This window comes from Nannospalax galili, unplaced genomic scaffold (assembly GCF_000622305.1).
Source record: "Nannospalax galili isolate Female #2095 unplaced genomic scaffold, S.galili_v1.0 scaffold405, whole genome shotgun sequence".
In the NCBI taxonomy this organism is placed as follows: domain Eukaryota; kingdom Metazoa; phylum Chordata; class Mammalia; order Rodentia; family Spalacidae; genus Nannospalax; species Nannospalax galili.
The window spans coordinates 1,073,940-1,086,873 of record NW_008354532.1 but is presented as its reverse complement, the minus strand read 5'-3'; the positions used below and the strand labels follow the sequence as shown (position 1 = coordinate 1,086,873).

The 12,934-nt window shown below is 42.0% G+C and overlaps 1 protein-coding gene across 9 annotated transcripts in view; it reads left to right on the top strand.

Moving 5' to 3' along the window:
* Ptpn13 (protein tyrosine phosphatase non-receptor type 13) overlaps nucleotides 1–12,934 on the top strand; it is a 238,888-nt gene that overhangs the window by 129,231 nt on the left and 96,723 nt on the right. For all 9 annotated transcript variants that reach the window (XM_008851752.3, XM_029555308.1, XM_029555309.1 and 6 more), the window contains one exon: nucleotides 4,582–4,801. In XM_008851752.3, coding sequence (XP_008849974.1) covers nucleotides 4,582–4,801 — 220 coding nt within the window. The remainder of the gene's footprint in view (nucleotides 1–4,581; nucleotides 4,802–12,934) is intronic.

The window sequence follows — 12,934 nt, the reverse complement described above, 5'->3', positions numbered from 1 at the left end:
GAGGTGAGGGCTGGGCCATGTCCAGAAGCAGTGCTCCTGGGGCCCAAGGAAGGCACTAAGCTGGTCTGGGTGAAAATGATCAGGAAACAGTATTGGTTCCCCAGGTGTCTGGGGCCCCAAGACTAGGAATGGCGCAGGGCCCAAACTAGGAGTAGAGAACAGCGGGGAAGATGGAAGGGTAAATGCGGCTGGGGGAGTTAAGGTGCGGAGGGGTGCACGATAGACTTACCCAAGAGAGGCCTGAGGGCAGGAGATCAGGCCAGGAGAGTTAGCCCGTGGTGCAGGTCCAGGGAAGCAGGGAGAGGTGAGGGCGGGGCCAGGTCCAGAAGCAGTGCTCCTGGAGCCTAAGGAAGGCACCAACCCGGTCCGGGTGAAAAGGATCAGGAAGCAGCGCTGGCTCCCCAGGTGTCTGGGGCCCCAAGACTAGGGATAGTATAGGGCCCAAACTAGGAGCAGAGAACAGCGGGGGAGATGGAAGGGTGAATGTGGCCGGGGGAGTCAAGGCACGGAGGGCTGTGCGATAGACCCACTCCACCCAAGACTAGGAATGGCGCAGGGCCCAAACCAGGAGCAGAGAACAGTGGGGAAGATGGAAGGGCGAATGAGGTCAGGGGAGTCAAGGCACAGAGGGCTCCGCGATAGACCCACCCCAAGAGGCCTGAGGATAAGAGAGCAGGCCAGGAGAGTTAGCCGGTGGTGCAGGTCCAGGGAAGCAGAGAGAGGTGAGGGCGGGGCGGGTCCAGAGGCAGTGCTCCTGGGGCCCAAGGAAGGCACCGAGCCAGTCCCAGTGAAAAGGATCAGGAAGCAGCACTGGCTCCCCAGGTGTCTGGGGCCCCAAGACTAGGAATGGCACAGGGCCCAAGCTAGGAGTAGAGAACAGCGGGGGAGATGGAAGGGTGAACGCGGCTGGGGGAGTCAAGGCGTGGTGGGCTGCGCAATAGACTTACCCCAAGAGAGGCCTGAGGGCTGGAGAGCAGGCCAGGAGAGTTAGCCGGTGGTGCAGGTCCAGGGAAGCAGGGAGAGGTGAGGGCGGGGCCTGGTCCCGAAGCAGTGCTCCTGGAGCCCAAGGAAGGCACCAAGCTGGCCTGGGCGAAAAGGATCAGGAAGCAGCACCGGTTCCCTAGGTGTCTGGGGACCCAAGACTAGGAATGGCGCAGGGCCCAAACCAGGAGCAGAGAACAGAGGGGGAGATGGAAGGGCCCATTTTTAGTTTTTTAAGGGTTCTCCACACTACTTTCCATAGGGGTTGCACAAGTTTGCAATCCCACCGGCAGTGGATGAGCATTCCCCTTTCCCCACATCCTCTCCAACATTTGGTATTATTTGTTCTCTTAATCTTAGCCAGTCTGACTGGGGTAAGATGAAATCTTAATCCTCTAAACATAGAACAGGGATAAAGAAGAGGACATTAGTGAATCTCTCAGTTCTCAAAAATGAAGCTTCCTCATGCAGTGGAGAGCCAGGAAGACAAAAGATCACAAATGTGTAGAGATCAAGAGTCTGCTGCATAATGGTCCTTGGACAGGACCACTTTATTTAACTTCACCCCCTAAGGCTCAGGGACCATCACAGAAGAGGGGATGGAAAGATTGTAAGAGCCAGGGAGGAAGTGCATGACCATATGGAAACAAGAGTCCTACCAGCTCCTGGGAACCTGCTCATATCATTCTATGGTAATGTGCCAGCATACAGAAGTCCCATGCAAACTCAGGCAGACAATAACCCAACATAGAATGGGGAAAATGAACAGCAGACCCCATTCTTATCTGAAGAAATGTTGGCAACTGACTGCTGCTAGATGAAGAAGAGCTGATCTTCCTAAAGCAAGGGACTGTAGATAGGCTGACTAGACTTAGTGGATGGACTTGCAGTAGGGAACAGCCGGGGACACTGATAACACAGTGGGCCTTAACAGGGATGACAGAGTATATGGGCTCCAGTCGGGGGCGCTATGGGAGGGTGCCCGTGGGGACGGGATATAAAGGTGATCAAGATTGTTTGAGATGTTCTGTATAAAATGCTTTGTAAATTCAGTCTTCCTAAAGCAATTTATTTACTTCCTTGTAAATTGCTTTATCCTATGATTTAACTATTTCTGTCCTGAATTCTGTACTGTGTTTCAAATTTGCTTTGTAACTACATTAAAATCATCCCTTAAAATAAAATTAAAAAAAAAAATATGGGGGGGTGGAAAGTAAGTTTTAGAGGTAATAGCTATGGGATTTGGTTGCTGACTGAGGCCAGGAGGATGTCAGAGGATCAGAGAACTCTGAGATCCATGGGTCATAACCATGAATGGTGACAAGCATCGTGGTGGAGGGGCTGGACAGATAGCTCAGTGGTTAAGAGTGCATATTGCTCTTGAAGAGGACCTGGTTTTGATTCCTAATACCCATATCAGGTGGCTCACAACCACCTATAACTCCAACTCTGGGATTTGCGGATACTTCTGGCCTCTGCCAGAAGATTTTTTTATAAATCTTTTTTTTTAAATGTTTTATTTGTCAGTTTTATTTAATGTGTATGCATGTATTGCCTGAATGTAGGTAAGTGCACCTGTGTCATGCAATGCCCATGGAGGACAGAAGAGGCTGTCGGATCCCCTGGAACTGGAGGAAAGGACAGTTGTTAGCTGCCATGTGGGTGCTGGAATATGAACTTGGGTCTTCTGCAAGAACAACCAGTGTTCTTAACTGCTGAGCCATCTCTCCAGCCCCATAAATACTTTTTTTAAAAAGAGTAGTGTTGCAAAATAAAAACTGAATCTGCCACTTAAATCTTTGATTAATGAAGGGGAATGACGAATAGGACCTTAAATATCTAGAACAAAGCAAAGTACTAAATGTTATTATTTCATCCCATCTATTTGTAGAGAGGTGGGACTGTTGGAAAAAGAGTCAACAGCAGTCTGGAAGCTGAAATAAAAAGCAAAGAGACTAGAAAGATAACTCAGTGGGTAAAGTGCTTGCATTGTAAGCATGAAGACCTGTATTCAGTCCCCAGTACCCACATAAAAAGCCAGATGTGGTGCAAAATGCTTGGAATCCCAGCTCTGAGGAAGCAGAAACAAATGGATCCTTGGGTTCACTGGCAAACCAACCTTGCTAAATCAGCCACCCTGTCATAATGAGAGACCCTTTCTCAAAATGTAATGGGCGGGGTCTGGAGAGATGGCTCAGTGGTTAAGAGCACTGGCTGCTCTTACAGAAGACCCAGGTTTGATTTCCAGCACCCACATGGCAGCTACCATCTGTGACGCCCTCTTCTGACCTTCACAGCATTGCATGACATGGGTGTACTTACATACATGCATGCAATATACTCATACACATAAAATAAAACTAATAAATAAAATATTTAAAACAAAACAAAACAAATTGGGCTTCTCCTAAGGAGCAACACCTGATTATGACCATTAGCCTCTACCCACATGTGCACACATGTACGCTCACACACAGATTATGCATACACCTTTTCCTCTCCCATACACAAGAATTAAGCAGAATCTTTTTCCACCTTTAAGGTGCAGTGGTCTGTAAGAATGAAACAGCCCTGTCTGAGAGAACTATACAGGAAGCCAGCTTTCAGAGGGTGCTGGAATGCTCAGCAAGGGGTCAGAGTGCACAGATCTGCCCAGTGGGATAGCATCATATCAGTACATGAACATACAGCTGAATGTTGCATTGTACTAGATGTCACTACTGTAGAACACTTCTGACACCACACATATGGGCCTTCCTCACATCAGCAACCAATTTCCCCAAGGCTCTGGACACCAGCTAAGTGTCCAGCATTACTCCAACTTTACCACTGAATACCTGGAAACATTGGATCCCACAAGCTAGTTTCCACAGTCTCACTTCAGATAACAGTTGTAAGCCCTATGCATCCTCTTCCTCCTACAAAGCTATAAATCAGGGGTTCCCATATCCTCTCTAGGCCTGATATTTGACTAGAATGGATTAGGGACTTCTGCAGATGTGTCATTGCATACGCATAACTGATTATTAACTCGTCTTCAGCCAGCCTCCCTTCCCAGTAGGGAGGGGCTGAGACTGAAAGTTCTAGGTTCTTGTTAGGGCTTGGTCTTTGGGGGCCAGCCCCCCATTAGAAATTACCTCAGGTCTCAAGTTTTTCTTCACAGCAACAAAAGAGGTTCTTCCTGAAAATTTCAGGGAATTTAAGAGCTCTGTATCAGAAACAAAAGACTCAGCCAGGAAGTTAAAAAATAATATTAGGAGGTATGACAGTAACCAGATCCAAAGACTAAATATTAGAACAAAAGATTCTCTGATTACTTTTTCTCTCAGGCAGCACTTGGTAGGCACAATCAGGCAGATCTCAGTGAGTTCCAGGCCAGTTTGTTCTACATAGATCTACATAGGGATTCCAAGGCCAGCTTGGAATGCAGGGACACTCTGTCTCAAAAAGATTCTTCTAAAATATAAATAAATAAATAAATAAATAAATAAATAAATGTTTAAATTCTTGTTACTTTATTTGACATGGAGTTTTCTCCATTAACCTGAAAATAGCTGTTTTCTCCCAGCCTTTATTTTTCTCCTTTTTTCTATCTGTCAGACAATATGAAACACCTCTTGAAGGCAACTTAATCAATCAGGAGATGATGCTAAAACGACAAGAAGAAGAAATGATGCAGCTGCAAGCCAGGATGGCCCTCCGACAGTCTCGGTTGAGCCTGTACCCAGGAGACACAATCAAAGCTTCCATGCTTGACATCTCCAGGGATCCGCTAAGAGAAATTGCCCTAGAAACAGCCATGACCCAGCGGAAACTGAGGGTAAGGTGATTCTTAGATTACTACGCCTAAACTTGCTCTTAAGAGACTATTGGGCAGAGGACTTTAAAATTTTGCTCTAGGCTTTCTGAGTGGTATAGCCACTGGTGAGTTGCCCATGCTCTGGTAAATAACCCTTACCCATGCTTCCATAAACAACTCTAATTCAACTCATTGGGTCACCAATAAAAGGGGAAAAAGACACTAAAGTAGAAAGGGTACTACTAGTTGGGAAGAGAAAAGGATGGGAAGGGGACAGGAGAGGGGAATGAGGGATAAATGTGGCCAAACTACATTGTATACAAGTATAAAGTTGTCATTAAAAAACATTCTTGGGGCTGGAGAGATAGGTCTGCATTAAGAACACTAGCTGCTCTTGCAAAGGACTCAAGTTTGGTTCCCAGAACCCACATGGCAACTAATACCTGTCCTTAACTCCATTCCCAGGGGATCTGACCCCCCTCTTCTGGCCTGTGTGGGCATTGAGCACTGACTGACATACATGAAGGAAAAACATACCCATAAAATAAAAACAATTTTTAAAAACTTTTTAAAGAAATCAGTATTGTATATAATTAATATATGCTGATAAAAGTTACTATAGATATCCTAAAGGTGCCTGTAGGTGAAATTGAGAATCTATGTTAGTTCTCATTAGGATTAAACATCTTATTGTTCAGGGGTCTGGAGAGATGGCTCAGCAGTTAAGAACACTGGTTGTTCTTGCAGAAGACCCAGGTTCATATCCCAGCACCCACATGCCAACTAACAACTGTCAGTAACTCCAGTTCCAGGGGACCCAATAGACTCTTCTGTCCTCTGCGGGCATTGTACGACACAGGTGCACTTACCTACATGCAGGCAATACACACATACACATAAAAATAATAAATAAAATAGTTTTTAAAAGTTTTAAAAAATCTTATTGTTCAATGTTAAATATTTGGCGCTTTTGTTATTTTCAAAATAATATTAGATGAATTTAGAGTATTTTAACTGCCTAGCTGGGCATGGTAGCATATGCCTATACTCTCAGCTTTAGGGAGGCTGAGGCAGAAGGATCATGAATTTGAGACCAGCCTGGGTTACATAGGAATTCCACAGCAATGGTGGCTACATAGCAAGATCATGTCTCCAAAAAACAAGTATATGCCGGGTGTGGTGGCGCATAGCCTTTAATCCCAGCACTCTGGAGGCAGAGGCAGGCAGATCTCTGTGAGTTCGAGGCCATCCTGGTCTACATAGTGAGTTCCAGGACAGCTGGGGCTACAGGGAGACCCTGTCTCAAAAAGACCAACCCCCCCCCAAAAAAAAACCCAAAAAATAAATATATGTATTTCCAGGCATGGTATATCGTACCTGTAGTCACAGCTACTCAAGCGACTGAAGCAAAATAATTACCTGGTAGTCTGAAGCCAGCCTGGGCAGCATAGCAAAACTCATCTCAGGAAAACTGTTAAAAGAATTAAAAACTATAAAAAGTGCATGATGATCCTTAAGAGCAAATAAGTTTTATTCAGTGTAATGGAGACTTTTTAATTGTAAGAAATTCATTAGCCCATAAATCAAGAGATGAGATAGAGAGTTCAGGGTTAGTTCAGAAGCTCAGAAATACCATCAAGTATATTCCATCTTGCTCCTCTGCCATTCTCAGAATTGTGGCAGTGATTCTCTGCCAAAATGACTGCATTAAAATCAAGCATCGTGTCCTTTCTCTGCAATGTCCAAGACAAGAAACAACTTCACATCTTACTCCTCGAAGCAGAAGTGGCTTTTCTATTTGAGATACTTTTCTTTAGCCATATGACCTTAAATATGTATTTTATAAAACATACATTTAAAATGAGCATGGGCCCTTTTCCTCATAAAAACTGTGAAATCCTCTGTGTGTGTCTGCTACATGCTGTGATTTCTTTAATCCTATCATTAAGTGCTTCAGATGTTTCTAATTTGTTGAAAGTGATTCTCTGGTTAACATCCCTGTAGCTAAATCTTGGCAGGTAACTTTCTTCAAACCAAGTGAAAGGCAGGCACATTTTTTAAGATATTTGATAAATATTAGCAAGTGCCATTCCAAAGCTTCTACTGATTTATGCTCATATAATGATCATGCCTGTGGTGTCATGTTCTTACTACTATGGAGTCTATCCTTCCTTTTTATCACCCAATAATTTGATAGATAAGACAGTACCTCCTGTCTTCATTACTTAAAAATAATTCTTTAAAAAGAAAATAAATGTTAGTAAGGTGATTAAAATCTACATTTTTAAATTTTTAGTTCTGTACTAAGGAAATATATCCTAACATGTTTGGGTTTTTTATTGATTTAAAGAATTATCTTAAAAATATATTTAACTTCATAAAATTCAATTTTTTTTCATAGTACTCTAAGGAGTAAAAACATGATGGAGTAGTAAAAACCACACTGAGCTACAAATTGGAAGATTGAATTCTATTACTTATGATACTGCAATTATGACTTCATCACTTTCACACCTCTTTGTGCTTCATTGTTCTAATTTTTAAAAAAAATTTATTTTGTGTGTATGAGTGTTATGCCTGCATGTGTGTAAGTTCACCTCTGTTGTATAGTGCCCACAGAGCACAGAAGAGGGAGTTGGATCCCCTGGAACTGGAATTATGGATGGTTACTAGCCACCATGTGGGTGCTATGATTCAGACCTAGTCTTTTGCAAGAACAACCAGTGCTTTTAACTGCTGAGCCATCTCTCCAGCCCCGTCCTAATTTTTTTTATGTGGAATTAATTTGTAAGATACTGTCCAGTTTCAGTGTTTAGATTGATAGTAAACTTCAACAATTTATTTTAAGCTGAACAGAAGAAACTGATTTTTAAAAGTATTTTATTATTTTTATTTTTTGTGTAAGCATGTATTGCCTGCATATATGTAAGTGCACCCATGTCATGCAATGCCCACAGACTTCAGAAGAGGGCATGTGATTCTCCTGGAACTGTAGTTATGGATGGTTGTTAACCACCATGTGGGTTCTGGGAATTGAATTTGGGTCCTGTGCAAGAGCAGCCAGTACTCTTAACTGCTGAGTGATCTCTCATGCCCCAAATACTAATTTTTAAAAGTTTTTTTGTGCATTTTATGTGTGTGAGTGTATTGCCTGAATGTATTTAATTGCACATGTGTTATGCAATGCCTATGGAGATCAAAAGAGGTGCCAGATCCCTGGAACTGGAGTTACAGACAATGGTTAGCTGCCATGTGGGTGCTGGGAACCAAACCCAGGTTCTCTGAAAGAGCAGCTCGTGCTCTTAACCAATGTGGAATTAATTTCTGTCTAGTTTCAGTTTTTAGATTAACAGTAAAATATTTATTTTAAGCTGAACCAAAGAAACTTAATGAGACGTTACCAGTTTATTGTTATAACCAAACCTGTATCAAAATTGCATCATAAGCAGGATGTCATGCTACATAGTACAGGCTTCCAGTGTGATAATTGTGTGTGTGGCTTGAAGGCACACACATGTGCACATGTTTTTCCCAAGCCTTAGTTTTAGAGAGCTAATCTTAAGGATTTGTTTATTAATAATTCATAAATTATGGATTGTGCCCTTACAATATGCTGCTATTATGTATTATCTTACAAAAGTAAACCTGTGTTTAATTTTAGGCTGGCAATTTCTGACTATGTTGTAGATCACCTACTTGTCTTTTTTCTTTTGAGAAAGAGTCCGAGTCCTTCTTGTTGGCCTGAAACTCACAGAAATCTGCCTGCCTCTGCTTCCCTGAGGGCTAACATTAAAGGCATACACCACCACACTCAGCTCCTGGCTATTTCATAGAAACGTAGCTTCATCAGAGACACGCTATATTTATGAGTAGATAATTTGAATTGCCAGTCACTAAAGGATCACATGGCATCTCATCACTGAAAAAAAAACCAAAAAACTAAAAAACCAGAAAGCTATAGTGACAGAGTCTGTACGCATGCACACATGTGTGTTGTGTGTGTGCACGTGCATGTGTGTGTTGTATACACATGGCCATGTCAATGTATGCATGTGTGCATGGAGGCCAAAGCTCAACATTGGCTCTTTCTCGATTGCTTTCCTTTTTTTTTTGGGGGGGGGGGAACAGGGTTTCTCAGTGAGCCTGGAACTCATCAGTTGACTAGACTGGCTTGACCCTAGGATCTGCCTCCCTCTAAATCTAGCACTGGGATTGCAGATGTGTACTGCCATGCCTGACTTGTACCTGGGTATTGGGTATCCAAAATCAAGCCTGCTTCTACTGAGCAGTAGGCAGTGTGCCAACTGAGGCATCTCCCCAGCATGGAAGGTTTTATTTTTGATGCTGAAAAGGAGTACTAGTTTGTGCAGGAGCAATTTCAAAACGAACATACTCTTTCCCAAAATATCACTTAATTTTTCATCTCTCCTTTTGTGTGCAGACACATTTCACCCTGTTCAGGCTGTGCTGATCTTCACTGTTCAGTGTTCTCCAGTGCAGACCTTTTCTTTTGCACTGCTCCATTTCTGCCCTTGTTTAAAATGCACACTTGGGACTAATTGATAATTAACAAACCTTTAATGTTAAACTTATTGAAATAGCACCTGTCACATGTTCCACATTTAGTTAATTGGATTGAATTCCCACAATGAGAAATGAAATGCAAGAAACCTACTAAAGCAAAACTCCAGTAATCTCCATTAGTTCAAAGGCACACACGTAGCAACCTGCCTTCGGCTTCAAGCCCTGCTCCCCTTTTGCCTTCCACCCATGTTGACATAATCTTTCAGCCTACTCAGCTGTTCCTACTTGGAGTCTACATGCTTTGTCTTCTAAATCAGTGCCCTCCTTTTCCTAAAAACCCAGAATATGTGAGAGAAAAGAGTAAACTTAGGAGTAGTAAATTTAGAGCACAAACTCCACAGTTCCATCATTTGAGTCTCCACTCCCAGATGTTTTCTTGCTTGGACCAGCAGTGTAGAATAGACACTATGTGTTTCCCCTGGTTGCTACTGTTTATAACAGGAAAGTATGGTGTCATGGGGCTCCAAGAACTGATTACTTACAGGCAGATAAGTATACTTTGTAGTTACAAAGTAAATATCCTTTAGCTGGCTCATTTTAGACTGAATATCACTCTAAAACAATAAGATTCTGTTCACTCTTCATACTTTACCAATGTTAAACTAACTCTTTACACGACCTTGATAACCCTACATTGTTCCAGTAATATATGATATTTTTATTTTTATTTACTTGTTTTTATTTTTTATGGGGTTTTTCTTTGTTTGTTTGTGTGTTTGTTTGTTTTGGTGCTGGGGATCAATTCCAGAACATAATAAACAGAAGCCCTACTACCAGGCTACACCACTAGGACAAGATTACTTTTTAAAGAATCTGAGTGTAGGGGCTGGAGAGATGGTTCAGCAGTTAGGGACACTTGCTGATTTTCAGAAGACCAGAGTTCTATTCCCTGCACCCACATAGGGTGACTCACCACTGTCTGTAACCCCAATTCCAGGGGATCTGATGCCCACTTTTGACCTATATGAGCACCCATACTTCTCTGCACATATGTACATGCATACCTACACATAATTTTTTTTTAAAAAATTAAAAAAATGTAAGAATCTGAGTCAATCTAAAGATCGAGTAATGAAACTCAGAAAAGCAAAACAGTATCAAGTTATGCATTTTATTTGACGTATCTGGCAAAAAGTAAAGGGGGAGGAAACCTTTCTGTTAAAACTGCAAGTCAGTAAAGTATTTGTTATGAAACTGTGAGAACCTGAGCTTGATCCCACAACCCACATTTAAAAATATTAAAAAGCTTCTGTGGTGGCACACTTGTATTCCCAGTGCTCACAAGACAAAGGGGCACGTCCCTTGGGCTACCTGGCCAGAAAAGCCTTGCCAAACTGGCCAGTTCCAGGCCAGTGAGAGACCCTGTCTTAATAAAGAAGGAAGACAGCTCACCTCTGCCTGCTTCCCTAGGCCTGCACAACCCACCGGCTTCTCTCTTGGTCCCCAGGAGCCCTTGGGGCCTCTTCCTGCCCCCATCTCCCGCTGCATCTCTGGGTGGCACTGCCACCAGATGCCTGAGACCAGCATCTTTCCTGGGCCCTGTTCCCAGGCCAGTCCAACCCCCAAACTCCTGAGGACAACATCTTTCCTGGAGGGATCCAGACCTTAGGAGAAAACCTGAGAGCATCTGATCCTCATCTGACTTGGGCGTCTGTGGGAACTCCTGAAGACAAAAGCAACCTGGCCACTCCAATAGAAAATCAAAAGAGAGAACCAGAAGCTTAGGCGAACCAGCTTTTCATGCCCAAAAAATAAATGACAGAGGCACAGAAAGTTTACAAGAAGAAGCAGACGTAACCTTGAAGGCTTGAATCTCACTCAAGAATCAGAAACTACAAAAGAAATTCATGTCAGAATCACAGAGAAAAATTAATAACATGAAAAATCAAAACAACATATCCCCACCAAATATCAATAATCCTCTAGAGGAGTACAATGAGAACCCCCTAGAGATACTGCAGGACACGGAACTGACAATGAACAATTATAAACATGATAAAAGAATTCAGTGAATTTAAAGAAAACACAAACAAAGAAATCAAAGAACTGAAGGAAGATAGGGACACACGTCTAAATGAATCCAGAAAAGAGCTAGAATATTGAAGACTACTCAGGCTGAAATGAAGAAGGAAGTGAAACACTCAGTAAGCCAGTTAGAAACAACAGGAGAAAGCCTCACCATTAGGATGAATGAAATTGAAAAGAGAATATCAAGACTGGAAGATAAAGTGGACAAACTAGACCATTCAAGGAAAGATTATGAAAAATTTAAGAATGCATAAGAATGGAATATGCAGGAATTGTGTGACACCATAAAAAGACCAAGATAATCCCAAGATAATGTCATGGACCAGATCCTCAACAGAGTCGTGGAAGAAAATTTCCCAAAATTAAAGAAAGACATGTGCATACAAATACATGAAGCATATAGAACACCAAACAGACAGGACCAGAAAAAAAACTCTCCACAGCACATCGTAGTAAAAACACTAAACATAAAGAACAAACAGACAATACTGAAAGCTGCAAAAGAAAAACAAGTCACATTTAAAGGAAAACCCATTAGGATTACAACTGACTTTTCAGTGCAAACAATGAAAGCCAGAAGAGTCTGGATCAAAGTATTCCCAGTTTTAAATGAACACAGATGCCAACCAAGATTACCATACCCAGCCAAAATGTCTATTATACTCGAAGGGGAAATAAAAATTTTCCATGATATAAATAGGCTGAAGGAATTCATGTCCACAAAACCAGCCCTTCAGAGAGTTCTGGAAGCAATACAAACAGCTGAAGAAATGAATGACTATACCCAAGGGGTTGCAGAAAGAGATTCAATGAAGGTATAACAGTGAAAAAGTACAGCTATATCAAGAATGTAAACAGAAATAAAAATGACAGGATTCAATACACATCTTTCATTAATAACTTTAAATACTAACAAGCTGAACTCCCAAGGCAAAAGACACAGACAAGGTGAATGGATTAAGAAACAAAACCCATCTTTTTGTTGTCTTCAAGAAACCCTGTCATTTTCAAGGACAGGCACTATCTTAAAATGAAAGGATGGGAAAAAAATATACCAAGCGAATGGTACTAAGAAAAAAGCAGGCATTGCAATTCTAACATCTGACAAAATAGACTTTCAGCTAAAACTAAGAGATAAAGAGGGCCACTTCATTCTCATCAAAGGAACAATAAACCAAGAAGATATTACAATCATGAACATATATTCACCAAACTCTGGTGCACCCAACTTCATAAAAACAATACTACAGGACTTTAAGACCCAGATTAATCCCAACTCATTAATAGTAGGGGACTTCAGTACCCCGCTGTCTCCATTAAATAGGTCAACAGGGCAGAGGGTTACCAGAGAGACATTTGAATTAAACATATCAAATGGACCTACAGACATCTACTGATATTCCACCCAAGCACCAAGGACATACTTTCTATTCAGTGCCCCATGGAACCATCTCCAAAATGGACCATATACTGGGGCACAAAACAAACCTCAACAAATACAAAAAGATTGAAATAATTCCATGCATTCTATCAGACCACAAT